At 39.0% G+C, this 24,564-nt stretch overlaps 1 protein-coding gene across 11 annotated transcripts in view; it reads right to left on the minus strand.

Annotated features, from left to right (window-relative positions):
• Positions 1-24,564, minus strand: part of PDE4DIP (phosphodiesterase 4D interacting protein) — a 238,489-nt gene that overhangs the window by 36,938 nt on the left and 176,987 nt on the right. For all 11 annotated transcript variants that reach the window (XR_008715612.1, XM_055584577.1, XM_055584581.1 and 8 more), the window contains 8 exons: positions 22,814-22,981; positions 22,563-22,644; positions 19,093-19,184; positions 17,349-17,465; positions 16,890-17,027; positions 15,923-16,035; positions 14,158-14,285; positions 3,511-3,599 (listed from right to left, as the gene is read on the minus strand). Coding sequence is in view for 10 of the 11 variants with exons in the window: in XM_055584577.1 (XP_055440552.1) it covers positions 3,511-3,599; positions 14,158-14,285; positions 15,923-16,035; positions 16,890-17,027; positions 17,349-17,465; positions 19,093-19,184; positions 22,563-22,644; positions 22,814-22,981 (927 nt within the window). In the remaining variant the exon portion in view is untranslated. The remainder of the gene's footprint in view (positions 1-3,510; positions 3,600-14,157; positions 14,286-15,922; positions 16,036-16,889; positions 17,028-17,348; positions 17,466-19,092; positions 19,185-22,562; positions 22,645-22,813; positions 22,982-24,564) is intronic.

A 24,564-nucleotide genomic window follows, 5' to 3' on the forward strand; every position in this document is an offset into this window, starting at 1 on the left:
TTGAAAGCTTATGACCTAACCTTTCATTTAAATTATGTGACATTATCTTTCTACATAAACTCTTTGCAACTAACTTACCTAAAATAAACACTGCCATCAGCCTTGCATATGGACACAGTTATTCTTTGCTGTTAATAAAGGGTGCTCAGTTGCTCAGTTGTGTTTGACTCTTTGGGGCCCCAAAGACAGGGGTCCTCTCTTGATGGAATTTTCCAAGCAAGAATACTGGAGCGGGTTGGCATTTCCTACTCCAGGGAAACCTTAAGGGTTCCTTCTGCTTAAAAATAATGTCTAATTTTAATGATGCCATCTATTTTTTAAGTGCCTTCTGGATGTATGTTATCTTTTATTGATTTAAATACACTGGCTTTCTTTATTTTATTTATTTATTTATTTATTTATTTATTTTTTAATTTTATTTTTAAACTTTACATAACTGTATTAGTTTTGCCAAATATCAAAATGAACCCACCACAGGTGTACATGAAGAGAAAATAAGACACATGGAATGTTAATACCAGAATGGACCATATGGTTTATCTGGTCTGATTTCTTACTTTTAAATGAGAAAACAGAGATCTGATTTGTTCCCAGGCTAATCTGACTTTTCATATTTCAATGTCCAAGGGAGTTTATTTTGGCTGCTTTGTCTTTAAATTTTAAATGTAAATGCATGAAAAGTGATTCTGGATCTAGCATTTTAATTATTTTTTCTTTATCATCTATGGGAAGCTAATATTTCTATTGTTTTTCCTCAAGCAAAACCCCAGGGTGTCAGTGTATGCAATAGTGGTATGAATCCTTTGGTTCTATTGTTAATTATATCGCATAAATTATTGTTGCTGTTGTTGTTTTTCTCATTTCCTAATTTTTCTGTTCTATTGCTTCCATTTTATAATTCAACTTTTTGGTGTGCTGGTTTTTCCATTTGCCCCACAGAAGTCAATGTGCAAACCTGATCTCTTATTTGAATAGAATGGCTTTGTTTTAGCCCTATTGCTCCATACCTCCCACAATGTATTCAGTTCTCAGACAGCATTAAGGTATTAAAAATGACCCTTTTTCAAGTTCATCACTGCCTTTCTCTCCTTTGCATTTGTGACTGTTGATTAGTTTTCTCTATTGCAAAAGTTCAAATGAAGAAAGACAATGATGATTAGTTTCTTTCACAGGATTTCCTAGGTATTATAGATTTTACATTTGATTGAGAATGGAATTGTGAGAGAGGTACCTGGGGGAAATTACCATTATGGCCAGACCTGAAACTTCCTGAGGAGGGTGAGTCCAAAAATAAAGATGGAGCAATATGCTTTGGCCAAGAGTTGGTTCTTGCCTTAAAAGGAACATAAAGTTGGATGGATATGTTTATAAGGGGACGTGTGTGTATGCCTGAGGCAGGAAGGGAGCTTGGTGTTGAGAATAAGGTCTACTCCCAAGGACATAACTAGGAGAAGCTCAGAGCACAACCTTAAGGGACCAGTTCCCTGGAAACAAGCAGATACATTTTTGAGAATCTGGACACAAGACAGTTATGACAAAACAAGCTTTATTGAATTGGTAGCAGAAGAACCATGCCCACAACCTTCAGAAAACTTGCTGTAAGTTTACAATGATTTCACATACCTCCTTCCCAGAACTGAAGATTGACTCTCAAGGAAAGGAGATGCAAAGAAAAACAGTGCTTACCCAAGATATTCTTTCATCCAACAGATAACTACTTGTCTAATTTATTAAGTATCTCCTATGCCAAGTGATTGCAGAAGGAAATGGCAACCCACTCCAGTATTCTTGCCTGGAGAATCCCATAGACAGAGGAACCTGGAAGGCTACAGTCCATGGGGTTGCAAAGAGTCGGACACGACTGAAGCAACTGAACACATGCCAAGGGATGGGGAAGACACTGCAAGGCAAGTACAAATGCCCCAGTGTAACAATTTATTCCAGGGTTGGACTGACCTCAAAATGTAGTCTGATCATTTCTCCACTCTCAGCTATAGGAAAAAGAAGGTTGAGGAAGAAGTGACTTTACAAACCAGTCTGCCTATAACTGAGAATCAGAGTAGAGAACTATCACGCATAGTTTGGACCACATCTGGCTCTTTCCATATCTCCGGCTCCTGCTCATATACTCTGAAGTTAATAACCATCAGTGTCAGCTTAACAGCTGACATCCCAGTCAAGCTCCGTGTGAGAGTGGATACTTTCACATCCTGCAGACCCTTCTCTCCCACCCAAGATCCTCAGTGCAATCAGGGAGTGAGAGGCGAGGCGAGGGATTGGCCCAGAGGGGCAACGGAGCACATAATTAAAGTTACAAGCATTGGTTAGGAGGACTCACAAGCTGTCCAAGCAAAAAGAGAAGTGGAGCTCATGCAGGAACTCAAGGGAGAAGTTAGGGCCAGGTGTGTTTAGAGCAACACAAAGAGGGTCTTGGTAGAAGGTAGAGAAACTGTGTTGAGAACGGGAGGTGTTTCAGACAACTGCTTATGTCCTCAAGAGTCAAAGACTGTGCCCAATCCTGTGAGGTTTGGGTCCTGCTCAAGTGGGTCTTTCTGTAGGATTATTATATGTGCCACGTCTTTTTCTTGTGCAGGAGATGAAGAGGCAGACTCATTTCCCCCCCAGTTTTCCAACTGCTCCAAGGAAGCTATCTCTGGAAACACCCAGCTGCTTCTGCAGAACGACAGATACCAATGATCCACTTGCTCCTGAAAAAATCTATACGCCCGGTCCCTTTAGGACATGGGATTGCCAAATGTCCCTGGGCAAGGTGAAGACACAGAGGCGTTCCAGTGGATGCTATGGGATCACTCTTGGTGACTGAAGTCCAGGACATTCTACCCATGAACTCGAGAAAATGCTGGTTACACTTTCACTGCTGGTCAATGAGAACAATGTTTCAGCCTTGGGTACCACGTTCTGAGGTCCGACCAGGGCTTGCTCTTGAAGTGTCATCTGCTGGTCACTGACTCATCACCACTTGAGCAGTCAGGTGCCCAACAAAGTTCTCTTTTATATAGTGAGACTTCCCCGAGAATGAGCCTGGTTTTGGAGGCATTCCAGTCCTCTGTAGTTCCTCAGAGAGGACTCTCCTGAAGCAGGGGCCAGGCCTGCCACCTCCCCAAGTGGCCCTTTGGTGACTGTCTTCTGGGATGTGTTTCGGTTACAAAAGCCCAAGATGGTAAGTGTCCATGGTTTTGTTGTGAGTAAAAATCCTTCTGAAGCTATAGCTATAGATGGTACATAGGGGCAAAGGAGGACAGGAAGGGGCAGGGAGCAGGAGCACGAGATACAAGGAGCAAAAAGGGTGGATTGGAAAGAAAAATGGAGTGAGAATGGGGGTTGGAAAGGTGGCTGGGAAACTTGGGGAGAGCAGGAAGAAGACAGGGAAGTGGTTTATGCACAAAGAGAGCTTCTCACGCCAGGCCCACGGTGGCTGCAGGAGACCACCAGTCCCTGAAGGGCTCTGAGCCCTCCACCCCGGGACCCCAGGACCTAGCTTGGACTTACTTGCTGGTGGCTGTTGTGTGCAGCCTCCTCCTCGATACTGTCGGTGAACTCCGTGCTCGCATCCTCCGTGTCGTCCCCTGCAGCTGTACCTAGGAGTGGGTCCAGAAGAGAAAGGTGACTCCCTTCGCAGGTGCCTTCCAGACAGCAGCTTAGATTACACTCATTTTGCCATCCACCTCTGATTTCTTCCTTTCCCTCCAGAGTGGTCCCCTTGCCAGAAGGGCGGACAGGGAAGGCAGCACCAACACTGTAGAAAAGTCATCACTGATACTTTGTTACTAACACTCCAGCTTAAACCTCAAAAGGTAAGCTGGCTTCAACTGCACAGCTGTTAGACTGCCGGACTAAGTGGTTACCCCTCTCACTTATTTCCAGAAACCCTGAATTATTTCCTTCCTGCCCCTATGTAATAATTTTCCCTATTGTGACATGGACCCAATGTGACAAATTTTTCCCATCACTGAGTGCGGAGAGGGTCCCCGATTTCCTTGGTATCGGGGCAGCCCTGCTCCTCCCACGTTTCCATTGTTGGGATCAGTCGTGCATGGGGTGATTACCTCGATGAGGAACCTTCCTGCAAGGGTCTTCTGTCCTACAGCAGCTGAGGTCTAGTCCAGCTCCAGGGCCGAGAATGGTTCAGCCGTTTCCTAACCCCCTCCTCTTACCTCCCCTCCTCCCATCGCCCTCAAACCCTTGTCCAATGCCAACATCCTGTGCCTGAAGGGTTTCTCGCACCATTTTGTCTAAAAGGAATTTAATCCATTCATTCACTCACCAAAAATGAACACAGTCACCCTGGTACACAAACATCTATGCCCCACACCAAGGGACAAGTAGCTGCAGTTCATGGTCTAGATATACGTCTAGGGCAGTGCTGACCGACAGAAGCTTTTGCAATTTTATGCCTCTGCTGTTCAGTTCAGTAGACACTAGTCACACGTGGCTACCGAGCCCGGGGAAATGATTTTTTTTCAAACGTCTAAAAGTAAAATATTCTTTTATAAAAATATTATCCTGTTATGTCTAATCTGTTTGAAGAAATTCTGGCTGGCACTGAGAGAATTAGTAGCAATACAAACACTATTCATAATTTTGTATCTGAAACTATGGATACTGCTTAAAAGAATTTTCATTAAGCTTTTTGCTTATAACAGTCCCAATGTTTGTCTGTCTATCTTTTTAAATGTAATTCAAATAGTCATACACTTGGCTGGTGGCTGCCATTTCAGACAGCACAAATATAGGGTGTTCCTTCTTCTCCACATCTGTAAAAATAAGACTGTTCATCAAATTTTAGATTAAGACCTATCACTCACATTACTGATTTCTTCTGAAAATGTAGGAATTTATAATGGTTAATTCATCTGGACACCAAAGAAAATGTATCGTTGATACTCCTTGGGTCTTACAGAACCTGCACAAGTTAGAGAACCCTGAGATCCAGTTCTGACCCTGGCCTCAGAAACCAACCTGTTACAACTCCTCTTCTGGCCACTGAGTAACCTGAGCCTCAGAGATTAGGTGGCTTGACCACAGTTACATAGCTATAGCTAGCCCTGTATAAGAGCTATGCCAAGATGGCAAGTCTCTGGACTTTCAGGCAGAGACCACTCACTGTTCCTTCTGGTGACAAATCAGATTTTTGTCTCCTCCTCCAAGAGCAGAGAACCTGCTCCTGAGCTCACACACCATGAATGAAAGGCTCTGCATAAATAATGAGCATTCACTACCCTCTACAGGTAAGATGAGCAGGCCAGCTCACACCTACACTCCATCTCTCGGCATCTGCAAGGTTATGCCAGGGTACTTGCAATGGCCCCAGCCAATCTCATGAAAAAGTACTAAAAGCATGTTGTCCTAACAGCTTAATTTTATGACTCATTTGCTGATCTTTACCGTGAATGTTGTGTTCACCTTGGACCAAGGCAGTACCCTATTCAGCAAAGCCCTGCTCACAAGGGGACACCTTTACCACTCAGCATCTTTAGAGCTCTGTGGCAGACTGCTGTACAACAGAGATTTCCAATACTTACTTTTTTAAACCAGCCCCAGAACCATCTCATTCAGGACACTGGTTTTCTAGAGGTGAATGAACACACTTCCTAAGCTGTGGCTGCTTTGGGAACTCATTGAACCCAGGGTGCTAATTCACTTGAGGACAACTGTGTTGTATTATGCTCACTTTGAACACTATTGTTCACTGTTCCTTGAACAATATAGAGATCAGAACCTTTTTTTCTTTTTCTACAAAGAAAATGAATTGTTCCACTCAGTGACAGACTTAAAAAACACACTTTTCATATTGTTTCCCTTCTGAGTGTTGAAAAGAATAATCCTGTGGTTGAAGAAAGTTCAGCTCTGTGAGGTCAGGATTCTCACCCCCACCATACCACACTGGGCTCACATCCTACGATGATTCCTGAACAGGATTCCAGAAGTAAGGTAAGTGAAGATTAGAAAGGGTGACTGTCACTGGCCTTGAAGGCTTCTGTCTAACCCTTTCTGCCCTCCACTTACCTTTGTCGACCTTTCTGATGCCACATCTGCCTTTCTAATAATGTTCTCTCTTTAATTCACTCTGGGGCAGGATACCATGATTTTGACTTCATCAAGAGTTAAACGGAGACAAAGCAAAAATGCCCATTTCATCCTGACACTCTACTGCATAGGGGTTTTGTTTTCCTTATTCATTTTCTCAGCAGCAGCAGTCTGCGGTACTTCCTTCAGGGCAGCTTGACAGGTACCTCAGCCTTTACTAATTTGAATGCAAAAGGATTTTTTGAATGTGTTTGTTTGAGGGATAAATTAAAAAAATATATATATATAAAATATTGAAATAATTTATCCCACACAAAGTCCTACCCATAAGTTTACAGTAGACAGCCTCTGCTGTTACCATTCCTGGTTTTTAAAATGACAGTAAGAACTTCCCTTTGGTGGAGAATACCCTTTTCTAAGCTTTTACAAAGCAACAAAACACTTCTCAGAACCATAAATTTCTAATTTAAAGGTGCTATACTTTATACTGATGAAGTTATTGCTAATGTTTGATAAATATGAAATAAAATGTTCTGCCATCTTTAGAACTATTGAAAGCTAAGAACCTGTTCATTCAAATTTAACTTGCCTCTCGATCTCCAGGGTAAGTTTTACATGTTAGACTGGAAATTTTATTAAAAACTTTTATTTGAGGCTTCAATAATAGTTCTCAAGTTGTGGTTCTCCCGAGTTTCAAGGCCCTGAATCACACAGAAGGAGGTGCTACCAAAACTTCCCTCTCTTGAAGCATTATTTTCTATCAACTATCTGACTCTATAAAGTACATAGAAATAAACTTCTAAAATACAATACTTTAAAATCTTTGGGCAAAATTTAAGTGGTATGAAAATATAAGGTCTTTTTTATCACAGAGGCAAAAAGTCATACTTTTGTGCTTTTTAAGTTGAGGATGGCATACTTATTGAGAACATGAACTCTAGAGCCAGTTTGTCTAGGTTAGATTTCTGCTTGCATCATTAGTTACGTGACTTTAGACAAATCCTTTTCATAACTTAGTTCCCTCACTTCTTAGGGTTAATAGTAATATCCACTCCATACACTTTTCAGCTATAAAGGGTTTGGTGCCTTTGAAGTGCTTGAAACAGTGCTTGGCATACACTCAGTATATTCCTTATTATTACTATTTTACAATATTATTGGCAAACTGGTTTATGTGCTAGAAAGTAGAGAGTTGAAAAAGGGCATAGAACCTAAATGTACTCAACAGAACACTCAGTGGTAAAGAATCCGCCTGCCAATGCAGGAGACACAGGTTTGATCCCTGGGTCGGGAAGATCTGGAGGAGGAAATGGCAACCCACTCCAGTATTCTTGCCTGGGAAATCCCATGGACTTCCAGAGGAGTCTGGTGGACTACAGTCCATGGGGGTCATAAGAGTCAGACAGAACTGAGTGACCAAACAACAACAGTGTTTTCAGGGGATGATCTTAAGTCTATTTGATCTTAAGTCTACCTCTTCACTGCTCACTATGGAGGTTTGAAGTAACACTCTTTTAAGTTCTTCCTACTTTGCAAGACAGTTGAAAAAAACACAGATCAGTAGATTAAGATGAACTCTTGAATAGGTCTTTTAACAAATAGGATTAATCATCATTAAATAATAACTCCTTAAAACTCCACCATGCACAAATAAGCCTTGAGGGAAAGTCATGAAGTGTTATTTTAATTCTTCAGTAATGAGCCCCAACTGGGCTGCAACAAGACCATTTTCTCCAAATTCTACTCTACGGTCATTCTTGTGTTCTTTTTAAGACATTTATATGCAACAAACAGAAAAGGAATAATATTTTCCCATAAAGTTACTCAGAACACAGGAGTCATAGCTGACTAATTTTGAAACGTGATTTAAAGAGCTAAACTTTATAGCATGAACAAGTTTGCAGTAACAAGTGCCTGGCTGTTTTTCCGTCAGTGCCAGGCTCTTTATGTCCTCCAGGCCCACCTCCCTCTCACTCTTAGGCACTGTACCATGAAATTATAAGAACTTTCACCTGTTCACCTCATGAACCAACTATTGATGACTTAAATATTATGATCCTACATGAGAGGATCAAAGAAAAAAGGTCTCCTATCAAACGGCAATTTTACCTGCATCCATTCCCTTCTAGAACCATAAGAAAACTAAGATTTCATAGAGTCTTCCATAAGCTTCTCCTGAGAAATAAAATTCTTTAACTAGACATTCTAATATTAGAACCAAAGTAGCTAGGGGAAAAAAAAAAACAACAAAACACGTGTCTGCAGTCAAGTTCCTTTATGGTGTATCTTTGTCTTTAAATCACAGTATCTCTTAGGTACCCTTCCAGCTTACAAGCTTATAATTCAGAAGGCAACTGTTTTCAGTGACTTAAAATTCTGTAATATCAAGGAATTCTTCCTTCTATGATCTCTTTGTTCCTCAAAGAACACAAGAAACAGACCTTTCCAGAACATACACAGGGACAGCACCACCCATCATAACAATTGTTCAGTTGCTCAGCTGTGTCTGACTCTTTGAGACCCCATGAGCTGTAGTATGCCAGGCTTCCCTGTCTTTCACTATCTCCCGGATAGCTCATAACAATAGGCTCCTCAAACTTTCATCCCACTTTCCACTACTCTCCTTCAGCAAGCAGAGCAGGAAGGGTTTTTTAAGGTAAAGTAATCCATTTCACATTTCTAGGGGAAGTTTAATGCCGTTTCTTTAGCTTCATTTCCTTGAGAGTAGAAAAATTCAGGTTTCTTCTGCTTCCTTCCTTTAGTTAAATAAATACAAAGGCATTCACTTATTTCAGAGCCTTATTTAACTTGGAGTTTTAGTACAATCATCAATAGACTGGTTCTCCTATAAGGGGAAAAAAAAGATAAAGAGCTTTCTCTACTTTTCTCATTAATCTTTTAAGAATGAAACCAAATAATTACTGTTTGGCCTTTGATACTTTTATTGGATAAGTAACAATTTTGTGTTTCAACTAAAATAGCTGAAATTCTAACACTTATATATAGAAAAGTACATGCTCCATGCTAGCACAAATGTTAACACAGTTTAACACAACACAGTGCCATGAAGAAATGAAAACTTACAGCTTGTTTTGGTGGGTAAATAGGCCTAAAAGGATCTAGTGCCCAGTTACTGGATGTAACATGTTACTTCCTTCTTCATCTAAATTGTTATGAATCACATTTTCCTCAACAGCCCTAAGATCAAAACTTTAAGTGGTAAAAAGTAAACCTGCTTTTATTATCAAATTGATCATACTTAGTGGAAACACACAAATTCATGGTTTATAAAACATACTTGTATATACACATGCCACTAAAGTTTACAGAGTGAGAGGGGTATTTCAAAGCAATTATTTTGAAATTGCAAAAGGAAGCACTGTCTATTCATGTTATACACTAAAAACAAATCTACATGCATTTGCTGGACAATCATGAGTTCTCAAAGGGAACAAGGAAGTCGGTTTGGTTCATGTACTTAACAACCATACTCTTCATTATTATTTTAGATCAAACATTTTCTGATGTTGCTGAACTTTTTATTTTGTCCTTCCAGCTTTAGCAAGAAGAAAACAGTATGATAAAGATTTTTATTTCTGGAATTTGACTTTAAATAACAAAAAGGGAAAGTAATGCAAAAAGAATTAGTATATCACTTTATAAGTTTAATTACTCTTATTTGAAATCTGATAAAATTAGTATTGTTAGCACTACAGTTTAATGTCTCTCTTCCGCTTCCCATCCTTTGTTGGAAGCAAATTGCAAACACTGATTTTTTATTTGGGAAATTTATCCTGGCTCAGTGATGATATGGGAAGAAGTTGAGGACTTACCTTCTGTCAATACTCACACTACTTACAATCTATATGATTGTCTTTTAATTGTAATAAAAATGACTTAAAGTTAATTGCTCCAAATGCCTAGTGACAAGGTGGCTTAAATCCATATTCTAAAATGCTTTAAGACAATAGAAACTATCACCCCAAAGAAATTATTCTGCCCTCCTGGCCTGTGGACTCATTCCTTGTTTTTCTTATTGGGTTGCCTAATATAAACTTCGTATCTCCAGCTATTTTTTCTGCAGTACAAATGATTCTGCAGTACCAAAGGTAGAAGAATAAAAGCTCTCTGAGCTTCACCTCAAAGAGAAATGAGAGAAAATTCTCTAAATGTTTGTGTCTCACAGGATATTAGTATCTGAAAACCAAAGCTAATTTCACTTATCACACCTCTAGTACCATTTCTACAAGGCAGGATGGAAAATGGACTTTAAAAGTGTGTGAGTCACTATATTCCTTCCCTACTCTCTACAAAGTTTGTCACATATCCCTGCACATTGGCTGCAAACCTGCAGAGTTACTAGTGAGACCCTAGTTGAAGAAGCAACTTAAGTTTTTCAGGGATGTGAAGATTCTGTGACTTCAAAAAAAAAAAAAGAAAGAAAGAAAGAAAATGACCAGTAAGTCAGAAAACAATAACTTGATCATATCAACAGGAACCAGAGTTTTCTAATACTAGCTCAAAGAAAGCAAAGGTATTAAACAACTGTTTCCTCTAGGGCTTACACTCCAAAGGGAAGTGATTTTAGGTAGGTCACTTATACCTCAATGACAGGAGCAATTTGGGGTGTAATCTGATCTGTTTCTCCTTGTCCTAATCAGAGGATTCTAGATTCAACTGAAGCAGAGAGAGGAAGAAGATGACTGAAGCAGAGAGAACTGAAATCAATTTTCTTGAACTGTTTTGAAGCTGTGAGCCAAACTTCTCAACCAGACACTGGATTAGAAGTGTAAGCAAGCATAACAGTGATAGGCCTTTTATAGAAATCTGCCACTGGGGTCATTTAGGTATAAATGGTGCAAGTAGAATAAACTAAAGAACCTCCTCAGGAAACTTACGGCTTGGATCTACTATCCTATTCAGGTCAAGATTTTCTTGCTCTTTCACAGATCTCTGACTGTACATAATGACAAAGACAAATCTTTTAAAAATACAAATGAGGAAGCAGAAGAAATGAAAATACTGCTGCTGTCCACAAATGAATGAAGAGAAGTGGGTGTGGGAGGGGGCGCGAGGGGGGTTAAGGATAAGAGTTAAAGGCTGACAATATTAAAACAGTCCCATCAGGCCTTTTCAAAAAAGTTACTGTAAGTTGACTAAATAGTTAAAAAGAGAACACCAGAAAATGCTGATTTATACTAGGTATTATCAATGATCAGACTTCAATGATACAGTTTAATCCTGTAATAGAAAAGAGTTTAAAGGAAATATCTATCAAAAGGACTTCCATTTCACTCATTATATAAATCTTCTTGGAGGTCCTTTTCAACTCTTTAGTTCCTAAAAACTATATAGACTTCAATTACCCTGACCTCTTACAACCATTACAACCAGAAAGGAAATATGTGAAAGACCAAATCTATCAATACTATCAAATCTACCAAATTCAGATTCTTCTGAATTTAAGTTCTGTTTCCAATTAAGCATAGTCTGAGTGAGAATTTAACTCCATTTTATTTCACCTTTTTCCCCCTTCAAACACAAGGTTCTATAAGCACACAAGGCTTTATCTAAAGTTACTGTAATATTGAAAAACTCCTGGCAAAGGTAGAACAATTCAGTAAAAGAAAAGGTCTGCGCTCCTAAGGAGGGAGTGGAATCTTATTATAGCATGCTAAATACGAGTACATGAATGAAGGGGCCAAAGCATCAACTACCTGCGGGATACAGAGCAAAATTCATTAGAACCATATTCTCTAATAAGATGCCAAAATATCACACAAAATTGTTAGACTGGCAAACTCTCTCCAGTTGGCACTGTTCACAAGCCTTATTCCAACTATATAGACCAGAAAGTCAGAACCAGCTTTTAGTCACATCTATGGTATTAAGATCAAACTTCTAATTTCTGTGCCACTAAATCCCTTAACTTTCTAAAATGTTTCCTAAGGACCAATATCAAAGGTAAGAAACTACAGAACAAGTTACTCCATCTTTTCAGGATCCAAATCAGGACTAGAGTTCATTTACTTTCTCCCCCAATCTATGTATTTTGTTAATTTTTTGGTAGGAAGTTGGGTTTCTCATTATTCATTCCACTACCTTAACATTTCTGACATTTAGCAACTGTTCAAGATAACAAGGGAAATGCCTACTCTTGTAGGATGACAGAAACGGAAGTAGTAGCTTACCTAAATTACTGTAATCTCTATGAGCCATTAGAAGCCAAATATCACCCATGGTTGAATCTTAACAGGAAACTTAGCACCACTGGTCTATTAGTAAAAATAAGAAAAGACATTTCCTAAATGCCTTGTAATCATATGACAGGCTAGTTGGTGGGTTGATGTTTCTACAGCTTGATTATCTGTTTCTTTACTTCTAGAATGTTACAAAAACCTTTGTGCAGGAACGGGTCACTAAAAATTGGAAGACTAAGAAAAAAATGGATGATTCGGCTTATACTTCCTATCTCCTTTATTAAATGATGCCTTTTCCCTTCGAAGCAAGCCCATTAAAACTGGAAAGCATTTCCATCTAAGAGGAAGCTTACGGCTAACAATCTTTTGCAAATTACTCAATCAGAGAATTCCAGGGTGTTTCTCCAGGAAAATATTTTCTTCCCTGTCCACGTTAGAGTGATGCTCTGTTACAGGTGTTGCTGAGGTTACAGAAACTTGGACAGAATTTAGAATGTAAACAAGCCATGTCAGCACATGAATGTGAAAGAAGTAAAATATCATGTAAAAAAATGGGAGGGAAAAAAGAAAAACCATTGTGCTTCACGTAGTTTAGAAAGGGTACTCAGTTCCATTTATGGTGCTAAAGAGCCCCAATCCCTAGTTCCAAATTCCATGTTTAAAATCTGAAACTTCAGCTTCTAAGCTAGGAAAATTATACCCAGCAGAAATAACAAATCTCAGGAGCTTGCAAACCTCCAAAGTAACCTTGGTTACTGTTATTTTTTATTGATATTTAAGATATCAATTACATTGATATTTAAGATACCAGAAGTATAATCTAAAGGGCCTCCTTTCTGACTGCCATCATGTTGCAATAACAAAACACTGAGACAATGACCAAAACCTAGAAAGATGTGTGACATTTCTTTCTAAACCATTCAAACACATCAAAGCCAGAAGCCTTAGTTGTTTTAATATGGAGAAATGCAAAAGCACTAAAAAGCCAAAAATATAGTACTCCAACTAGTGCCACTACCAATGAAAAAATTACAAGAAGTAGGCTATTCTGACCATAATGAGTTATTTGGTGAAATACTGAACTTGAAAGGGACATTACATTTGAAATTATCCTTTTATGTGGAGAATTCTGACCCTGAAAGACCTGGGAGCTTCCTTAAAGTTATGTTCTGACTAAATATTATATGCTTGATTTAAAGAAAAAAAAATTAATTTAACCTGCATCTAATCTCTTTTCACTGTCATTCAATAATCAACTCTGAAACAATATTAGAGGTAAAGGTTTACTATAAATGTTTTAACAGTCTTTGCCTCTGCTCTTTAACTTGGCCTTCCCAATACTTTCAGTCTACTACTGCAAGTCTTAGCTTTGATTACCTTCTAAGGATTATACCATTTCTGCAGAGTCATTCTTACGGACTCTCATTCTCTCTCTCTCTCTCATCTTGAACCTTTGATTAAAAAATTGCTCACTCAAAGAGCAGGAGTTGATCGAATGGCAAAAAAAATACACACACATGCATTTATGACATGATATGGAATATATGAAATGGATTGTGGAAGTGGGGGAGGAATAAACTTTATTGGCCCATAGAAGGGATAAGGGAAAAGAAGGAAGGGGGGGTGAGGAAACTAAAATGGAATGATTTAGAGTGTGCAAATATACCTTGTAAGCTCCACCATTCAACTTAGAGACAGTTACGCACAGTGAAATACAGGTAGACTAAAATGAGTTTCACCTCACAGGTGATGCCACTTGTGCCAGTTCTAGCATTAGTAAGTCACCGTTTAGTTCAGACAGGGCTCTCTGGTTAGTGCACACAAGGGTCTCCATCCCGGGCTGCAGTCTGACCCGCCAGTGCTCAGAAGCCATGCTCGTGATGAACTCGCACACTTTCCAGTTCCCCACCTCCAATGGCGGCCAGGGTCTCCAGCCTGCTTAAGCGCTCCAGGCTTCTTCCGAGAACTTCTTCTAGCCGATTGCGTATCACCTGGGCCCCTTCTAGTTCCACCTGCAGAGTTCGGTCTCTCTCAGAGCTGATTAAACATGCCACACATGGAAGGAAAATGAATTAGCCATCAATGTAATGAGTCCATTGTTGTTGTTTAGTTGCTAAGCCGTGTCTGACTCTTTTGCAACCGCACAGCTGTAGCCCCCCAGGCTCTTCTGTCCATGGGATTTTCCAGGCAAGAATACTGGAGTGGGTTGCCATTTCCTCCTCCAGGGGATCTTCTGGACCCAGGGATCGAACCTGTGTCCCCTGCATTGTAGGCAGATTCTTTGCCACTGAGCTACCAGGGAAGCCCATAATGAGTCCATAAATGCTTCCAAAGAGCCAACAGTGCCACTCTGAGCCATGAGACTCTAGGAGACACATTTTACTGTGTCTCTAGAATACAGGCAATGAATGTGGTCTTTGTTGTGGCACCTCTGTTCATTGCTGGTAGACTAGCAAGGTCTGCTTTCTGTAAAGTTTGTCCTTTTATCCGAGATTCTGGGCCAATCTGACATAAAATTATAGTTCCTAATATTTAGCTAACACCACTATAAGGTTACTAGGAGAAATTTCATTTTCTAACTGAATGCGTCGCTGCTGCTAAGTCGCTTCAGTCATGTCTGACTCTGTGCGACCCCATAGAGGGCAGCCCACCAGGCTCCCCCGTCCCTGGGATTCTCCAGGCAAGAACACTGGAGTGGGTTGCCATTGCCTTCTCCAATGCATGAAAGTGAAAAGTGAAAGTGAAGTCCCTCAGTCGTGTCCGACTCTTAGTGACCGCATGGACTACAGCCCACCAGGCCCTCCGTCCATGGGATTTTCCAGGCAAGAGTACTGGAGTGGGGTGCCATTGCCTTCTCTGAAAAACCAAAACCCAGGAAAAACTAACTGTAAACTGAATTCATGTTGAGCCAAGTAGGGTTGGTTGCTACTGAAGATGTATGTTTTGTCATTTGTTAACCAAACTTTACAGTTTGAGAAGGAATCCAGTTCACAAAGAGTCAGATTCTTTAACAAGTAACACAAGTGGTCCTATCATACCCTTCCTCTGCCTTCATTTTCTTGAAAGAGATAGAAAACAAATTTAACTCAGCAATACATTAGAGAAAGCTGAAGAGTGACAAAAATAAAAATTAGGAAACAAAGAAAGGGGCTAGGAGGGAAGGCAAAACAAGAAAAAAAATAAAGAGAACAGAAAATGTACCAGAAAGATAATAATATATATGACCAAAAATTAAGAGGTACAGGAAAACAGATTCATCATGATGGCTATTGGTAATCCTGCAGTAATAGTAGCCATAACAACAAATATATTTTCTTCACTGACATTCAGTGAATATCAGGGCCCTTAATAGTCTTACTCTTATTATTAGAATATAATGAAGCAGCCTTTAATAGGACAAGGAGCAGACAAATGAAAGAAATATACAAGTTCTTACTACATGCAAGGTACTAACTGAGACACCTGACATGTATTCTCATTTGATCTTTGCAATAACTACATGAAACAGGAAGTATTCCTGACTTAATTTAGACGCTGAGGCTCAGAGGAATCCATAAAATGAATGACAAACTGGACTCCAGTAATGGTCCACTTTCTTTTTCTTCCCACTTTGTAAGCTGTAGGCATCTTCACATAATGAGGAATAAAAGGAAAAAATGCAGTCACTCTCTCACCTCTCTGGATGGGCATGGAACTTCACCAGACTGCTATAGAGCTGTCTCTCTGCCTGTAAGGCCTCATTGAGCCGACTCCGCTCATCTACCAGTCCTTCGAGCATCAGCAGCAACTGAGGGGAAAAAGAAGTGAAGCAACACGCAAGCAGAAACATGAAGCCACAGTTAATTCTGAGAAAGAGATCAAAAGAAGGTATCAGCACAGACAATGACTCAAACAGCTCACTATGTCATTACTGACTTAACCTTTCTATATAGTACGCTACAGTTTTCAAGTCAATGTCATATTTGTCATAAAGTTTTTATCTTTTAAACTGTATAAGGCAGAATTCAACTATGGGAGGAAGAAGAAGAAAGAAGAAAACAAAGCCAGAAACACAGGAGACAGGCTAAGAGGGAGGAGTGGGTGACAAAGCCAGGACAGGGCAAGAGGGACACAGACAGCAGGACTCACAAGTGCTCTTCATCCACTGAGTAAACATTAACTGGGCCCCTTCTCTGTGCCAGGTTCTAAGGACAAACTTAATATCTAGTTGGGGAAAAGACATCCATCAGTCACAGACAGGTGTCACTGTGAGCTACAGTAAAGTGCTCGAAAGAAGACGACCTGTGATAATGCATGACCAGCAACCTGTTTAAGGGAACTGGTAGTGTTAAAGCCAGTTTGGAGTGAGATGAGTAGTTAGTGTCTAGAGACATGGTAACAGAGACACGGAGGAGTACAGGTAAACCAGTCTTTCGATTAATAACAAGATTGGCACTCAAGAAAGTTCAGATCTGGGGCAGCAGTTACAATGGAACCTCACGTGCTAGAAAGCAGCACCTGTGGCTGCTACTGGCCACGGAGGGGAACTTGGGAGCACAGATTCTCGATGAACTTCCAGCAACAGCCACCATCATAAGTAACTGACATCTTGTTCACTGCTTATTTTGCAGTAAAAATAAGGCCTGTACTCCAATAGCTTACTTGTTGTCTTCGGTTTCCAGACGTTTCCTGTCCTTGTGATTCTACTGAAGCCACTTTTTCCCGAAGAAGCAAGACTTCCTGGGTCAGGCGTTCCATAGCCGGGATGTCTTCAGGATCAACCAGCTGCATCTGCAGGTCCTAAAAGTAAAAAAACTAGTAATAAAGATAGTAATGAAAAAAAAAATGCTATTCAGCAGAAGAACAAATGCTCTTGAAATAATCTACTATGCATTAAGTGGGATATTAATAAGCTGTGATAGTAACAATAGCTTCTTCATGAAATCTGAGCCACTCTGATACCAGTCAGAGAGAATATGGTAACACCAAGAGGCTCAAATAAGCACTGCATCCAGAAGACAAGCAATGGCACCAGGACTCAATGAATCTAAGTGCTGTTTGAAGGTGAAGGTATTCTGAGCTGTAATCATTTCCAAGAGTCTTTCAAAAGCTTTGAATGACCTTTATGAGGTCTTCCTTAATCTGTATGGTCCTGGTCAGGGACTCCAGGTCAGCAGCCTGAACCTGCAGCTCTTGCTCCTGCACAGCCACCATGGACTGGAGTGCAGAGAGTTCCATCTGTGGAGAAAGAAATCCTGAAGTCAGTGGGCAGAGGAAACAGTGGGTGTCATGGTTACATTTTGACACTGAAGCAGATGCTTTTCCATATCATATTATTATCAACCAGTAGTGCAAATAAAAACTAGAACATGAATAGTGAGCTACTGGATCAGATCCATAAACCACACCGTGTGATATCAAAGCATGTTTCATAGGAAGTTGTAATGTGGTTTTAATGATGTCCTCTACTTTTTGTTAGCACTACAAAACATACCAAATTGGTTTGTTTTTTTTAATTTTTTTTTTTTTTTGGCTGTACTGCATGGCATGTGGGATCTCAGGGAAGTCCAGAAACATTAGTCTTAATTGAGTATATGTGATAGAAACAGGAACAACATAATGGCTAGGGTAGAACTGAAATTTTAGAAAAGGAGGGAAACTAGGGGATTTTTTTTTAAACTCGTATTTTTAAAATACCACACAATTTCACATCCTCAAAACTTGAGTCATATAACATGATTCTGTTTGTAAGGAGAGATGTGGTAATGAAAAGAAATACAATAAGATAATTTCATCACAAATATGAACACAGGTTTTATATTATAGATCTAACTATGGGAAAGAGGTGGAACAAAAACTGAGGAGCTATACAGACTGGCCAACTAAACTTAGTTTAGGGACCCATGACACTTGACATAAAGGTTTTTAGTTTTAGCCTGTAACCCTATACTGTGTCCCTAAAGCTTCCTCTCTCTTCGTCCAAGTTAGACAAACAATTAGTTGTATAGGGAGGAAGAAGGGGAAGGGATTCTGTAAGGCTGAGAGGCCTCTTCTAAGAAAATGATGAAAACTGTCGCTAGAAATAGAGCATATGGATGGGAAAAATTATCTGCTCCAGGAAAGGACTTCTGAGGAAGCATGCTGAGTCACAGAAGACCTGAGCTTAAATTGTAGCTTTAGTATTTTATAGCCACATAATGATTCCTCTCCTTCATCTTTTAAAACAGTGTTTCAGCTTCTTCTTCTGTAAAATACGGCCAACATTAACCTACTTTGCAGAGTTGTAAATATTAGTGCTAATTTAAATGCCCAGTGCAGTGCATAACATAAAGCGAGTTCTCAATAAACATTACGGATCTTTCTTGAATGTCTCTTGTTCTATGTTTCTAAAACTAATTTCATGGATCTGTCATAATTATAAGCAGCAATTATATAGCACTTCATTTTTTTCACAAGTCCTCTATAATTATTTTATTCCAGTTAGACGTGGGTAAAGAAAACTGTGTTCTTTCAGCACTTAAAAAGTTTTAATAATCCTCATTTATAAAAACAAGTGCATCTTGGTGCGATAATGTATATATAAAGCAATTTCTACTTTTCTCCAGAAAGAAAAAAGGCTCAACTTGCATTTGGACCCAGATATTATATTTGGAGAATTTTACTCTTTCCTTTTTAAAAAAGTTTTTTTTTTTAATTTATTTACCTTTAATTGGAGGATGATTGCTTTACAATGTTGTGTTGATTTCTATAATACATCAACATGAATCAGCCATAGGTACACATATGTTCTCTCCCTCTTGAATACTTAAAACTCTTTTGAAAAAAAAATAGGAACTTAGAAATTAGACTTAACTAGAAAACTCACCCGACTTTCTCTCTCTTTTTTAGCCATGAGCTCAAGTTCCTCTTTGGCATTACTCAGTTCTTTTTCCAGCCCCGCAACTGTATCCAAGTCCCCTAAAGATGAATACATAGTGCTGGTTACAATCAGTATCAACATAATACGATCTGTGCTGCCTTGTTTCTGAGGAATTTATTCTAAGATACAACTCAATAACAACAAGACATACATACACAGGATGTTCTATGCAGCATTATTTGTAATAACAAAACACTGCAATCCATCTATAAGCCTATAAAAAGAAGATTGAACACGTATAGTATATCCACACGATGAAGTTCTATATATAGCTGTAAAAAAGAATGAGGAATATCTTTATGAACTGATATGGAGTGATTTCTAAGATATTAAGTACAACAAGCTGTTTAGAAAAGAATACATCTACGGAGTATGTTTTATGTTAGGAAAAGGGGATGTATGCGTGTTACATATACATATAGGATTAATCTGCTTACTTCTGTAAAAAGAAACACAGGAAGGATACCTCAGAAATGAAACCAGTTGCCTTCAGAGGATGAGTGAAAACAGGAGAGAAAGGACAGAGAAGTAGATGGGGCTTCTGAGTACACTTTTCTCTATTTTTGAGCTTGGAACCATTTTAATGTTTTATTATCAATGGGTAAAGTTAGTTCAACAATAATGAGGAAGAAAAAGCCCAAACTGAATACTAACAAAAATGAATGCAACTAAACAGCAAATAGATAAGATAATCACCCAGAATACAACTTAAAAAATTAATCCAAATAATTTTTGAGCCCAATATTCAACTGTACATCCTCAGTTGGAAATATTCTGAGGATAATAAGAATTACAAAGAAATTTTAAACATTATTTAATAGATTTACTTTTGATAGTGGTATTCATATAGCCATTCTGAGACTATTTTTCTGTATTAGGCAAATATATAAATATAGTGATGTTACAGGTAACCAGGTTTCTCAATGTTGGGAGAAGGGAGATATAAATATAAAATAAGGGAGAGAAAGAACTTTTACTGTTAAACTGGAATTAGAGGAACCAGTATCAAAAGGTGATACACACACACATACACATCCTTAGCTCTTTTCACTTAAAAGGGCCTAGAAGCAAAGGACATACCTGAAGTTATGAACTTATCTTATGCCCAGATATTAGTATATAAATGCCATTACCCATTAAAAGGAACTAGAGAGCTCCTTGAAATAATGGATAATTTCAGGGCTGAGGCAGGCAAAGAAAAAGGTAATTACATAACATCTTCTTGTGCCAGAAAGTATGGAAGTAATCAAAAACTGATGAAGAATTATTGAAAGGACAGAGAAACAGTTTGAAGGGGCTCCAATTAGCCAAATCCCAAATGATTTGGTCATCACGTGGAAGAATGACAGAAACGGGTAATAAAATATTTTTTTTAAAAAAACAACCCATTACTTCATACTGATATAAACAAACAAAAGGAACAGAAAGGATAGGGAAAGGGCACCTCTTCTTTATACAAGAAGACACACTACTAAGAAAGAAGGAATTTTAGAAACAGAAAATCAGTCTTCTAAACTATCAAAGTAACAGTGGGTACAAGCAAGCTTGAAGGATGCTAAAGCCATTGGGTGAACGGCTGTGGGAAACAGAACCATCAACACCTTAAGGTATTTGAGCAGATCACTTATCACTTATTAATTACAAAGGCGAAAACGAACCTTTACAATGGAGACATCTGGTGGATACAACCTTAACCCAATGACTAAACATCACTGAGCAAAACACAAGGAGTAACATGTGCTCCTGAGGCGTTGCACCAAGAAAGATATCACCCAAGCAGCATTCTTGCCAAAGATGTTTAACTTGAATCTAACCATGAGGAGACAATCAGAGCCAAACTGAGGGCCATTAGCTGGCCCAGAGCTTTAAAAAATGTCAGTGTCAGGGAACAGACTTGTGGCTGCTGAGCAGGGATGGCGGAGGGCTGGATTGGGAACTGGGGGCTGGCAGATGCAAACTATTATATACAGAATGGATAAACAACAAGGTCTGACTGTACGGCAAAGGGAGCTATATTCAATAACCTGTAATAAACCATAATGCAAAAGAATCTGATAAAGATATATACAACAGAATCACTTTGCTGTACACTGGGAACAAACAACATTATAAATCAACTACACTTGAAATTGAAAAGACTCTAATGCCAAAAAAAGACAAAAAAGGCTAGAAAATGGTTCTAGATTAAAGGAGACTAAAGAACCATGACAGCAGGGGGGGGGGAAAGAAAACAACCAGCTATCAAGAGTATTACAAGGACAGCGGAAATCCTGAAAATAGACTGCACAGTAGATGCTAGAACTATGTTAAAGCTACATTGACTGAACATGGTAATTGTAGTTACCCGGGAGATTACTCTTGTTTAATAAAGTATTTAGGGGTGAAATGTCATGATCTCTATAATTTTTAAATGGTTCAGAAAAAACATTACATCTGTCTGTACACGCACATACATGCAAGAAATAATGCAAAAGTGGCAAAATGTTAACAGTTGGTGAATCTTAATAAAAATGTACATGGGTATTCACTGTACTATTTTTGCCACTTTTATATAGGTTTGAAATTTACAAAATAAATTGGGGAAAGATGCTTTTTTAAAAAGGCAAATAGGGAGTAAATTAAACAATCCAGCATCTTTACTCTTCGACTAGAATAAAGTTTCCCACTAAAAAATGATTACTTGCACAGCTTACCTATGAATTCCACAATGCCCTATACTATAAAACAGACAAAAAGTTTTTACATTCTGAAAATCATTTAAAAAACCATAAGTTAATTCTTGAAGTCCACAACACTTCTATCAGCACTATAATCACCAAGTCACTAATCATGGTGAGCCCCTGTTTCTGTAACACTTCTCCAGATTCTAATATTTTGGTCTCTGAGACTAATCTAAGGCATTCATTTTGAGTTTTGCTCACACCTCACATATAATTCAGTTACTTTTATGGAGTTCAATGCCTACAACCACCTCTTGGATGGGGCAGAACTTGGCAAATGACTCAATGTACACTGCCTACTCTTCCCAATACTGTAATGTAGCTTATGTCTAGATGTAGTAAGTAGCCTCAGCTTGCTTCACAGATACTCAGGAGAAGGTATCAGCCCCATGGTCCTGCCGTGCAGGTTTGAAAACACTGCCTCCTGCATTCTTGAGTCCCTGCAAAGCTATCTGAAGAGGAAAATTAGGATGCAGCTTCTTTGGGCTAAATTGTATAGCCAGAACAATAGCTTTAATTCAATGTAAGGTAAAGTCAGTTCTCCCAAGAATAGACATATCTTCAGTCTTTCAGTGGAATCCAAGCTTATTTTTTCCATTAAGGTAGGAAGAGAAAGAGTCTTGGCCAAATCTGTTAACAGAGTGTTACAAGAAGGAAAGACAGAGATTCCTTAATGAAATCAAATTTGATACTTACCTAACGAGGACCTGGGTACGCTAGCATCCCCTTTGGCAGTCAATGAAGTGCTATCATCTCTGGAGGGTATATGCACTGAACCCTAAAAATTGGAAGAGTCGGGGATTTAGGAAGATACAGGAATAATGATCACAATGACAGGACTTGGAACATCCTCACACAACTTGGAATTAAAATTATCATACTTATGCCTCAGATATAAAAAGAAAATGCAGCTGGCATAAACATCTATACAAGTCTATAGTTCTTACTTGATCAGTTTGCTCTCCGAGATGGGGGCTGATGGAGGTAACTTCAGCTGGTCGGTTAGAGAGGGGTGCTTGGGACATCATGAAATCTTTCCCTCCTAAATATTGGCGCAAGGCCTGTAATTCTGAATTTCTTTCCATTAGAGCTTGTACCATCTTTTCTGCAGCAGCCTAGTAAGGAAATCACAAGCAACATGAGACAGAGACTCTAATAAAACAAAATTTGTGTTCTGATGTCATTTGTTAAAAGCCAACCATTTAAAAAAAAGTTAGTGGGGCTCTAAGAAATAGTTTCCTTGCTTTCATTTTACAGGAAAAAACAGTCAAGGAGTGGAAAGAAAGTCTCTCATAGACAGAATACTGGAAAAACAGAACACAACATGTCTATCATAGATAAACTCATCTGAAATTGGTTCTGCTAGAAATGCCAGGCTAATAACATATTGAACTGGGTAACTGATGTCTTTCTTTACTTGGGGATACATGTGCCTTTGGCATGGATGGTCTTTGCTCAAACATTTGTCATTTGCATGGTTTGCTCCCTTAAAATGTCTAGGAAAGTGTCAGTCACTCAGTTGTGTCTGACTCTTTGTGACCCCATGAACTGTAGCCTGTCAAGCTCCTCTGTTCATGGAATTCTCCAGGAAAGAATACTGGAATGGGTTGCCATTTCCTTCTTCAAGGTCTTTGCCAAATTTCAACTTTTCAGATTGGCCTTTTCTGCATTTCCTATCTAAATGCAGCAAGTATCTAAATGCAGCAAGCTTATCTACTCCCAACTTCTGCTGACCTGCTACATTTTTTTTACATTGCACTTACCAGTAATCAATATATCTATTATTGTCTCTCTCTCCCCCAACACCTGCAACTGGATGAAAGTTTTCTAAGAGCAAGCACTGCGATGTTTTATTCAATGCTGAATCCCAAGCTCCCAGAACAGGGTCTGGCCCATAGAAGGCACTCAATACATAGGCACTCAAGACCTAGATATTGAATGAATCACACAGGAACATTTTTATCAGACCACATGACCAGGAGAATCTGGACCTCAAAATCACACCAGTTTATTTCATTTCAAATCCCATAGTTTACTAAGACACATGATGGCACAATAAGGAAAAAATTGATAAAGAACCTGCCCGCCAATGCAGGAGACATAAGAGACATGGGTTCGATCTCTGGGTTGGGAAGATGCCCTGGAGGAGGGCATGGCAACCCACTCCGGTGTTCCAGCCTGGAGAATCCATATGGACAGAGGAGCCTGGTGGGCTATAGTCAACAGGGTCACAAAGAGTCAGACACAACTGAAGCAACTTAGCATGCACACCACATAGAAAGTCTGCATTTAATCAGAAAATCCAGAAATAATAAACTAAGACTAAAATTACTAAGAATGTAAAATGATGGATATGTCAGATATAGCATCAACTATTTCTGGGGAGAACTACTACTGTTTTAAATAAGAAGCTGAGCCCTCGTCATAACTTCTAAGAGAAATGAAAGAATAACCTTCTAGTTTTAGCATGGAAAATTCAGACTCTTTAGGGATTTGGACATAACCATCTTAGATGTAACAGTACGTTATTAATTTGCCTTAATAAAAATCTGTTAGACTATGGGAAGAAACAGAGTAAATAATACACAAGATATCTTGTGCCATACATATGATCTAACTGGCTTGACTCTTTTTCTAGTAATGCTGCTTTTAGCACAACTCCCCCAAGTGTGGTTCGTGGACCAGCAGCATCAACATC

Source organism: Bubalus kerabau, chromosome 6 (genome assembly GCF_029407905.1).
Source record: "Bubalus kerabau isolate K-KA32 ecotype Philippines breed swamp buffalo chromosome 6, PCC_UOA_SB_1v2, whole genome shotgun sequence".
Classification (NCBI taxonomy): Eukaryota; Metazoa; Chordata; class Mammalia; order Artiodactyla; family Bovidae; genus Bubalus; species Bubalus kerabau.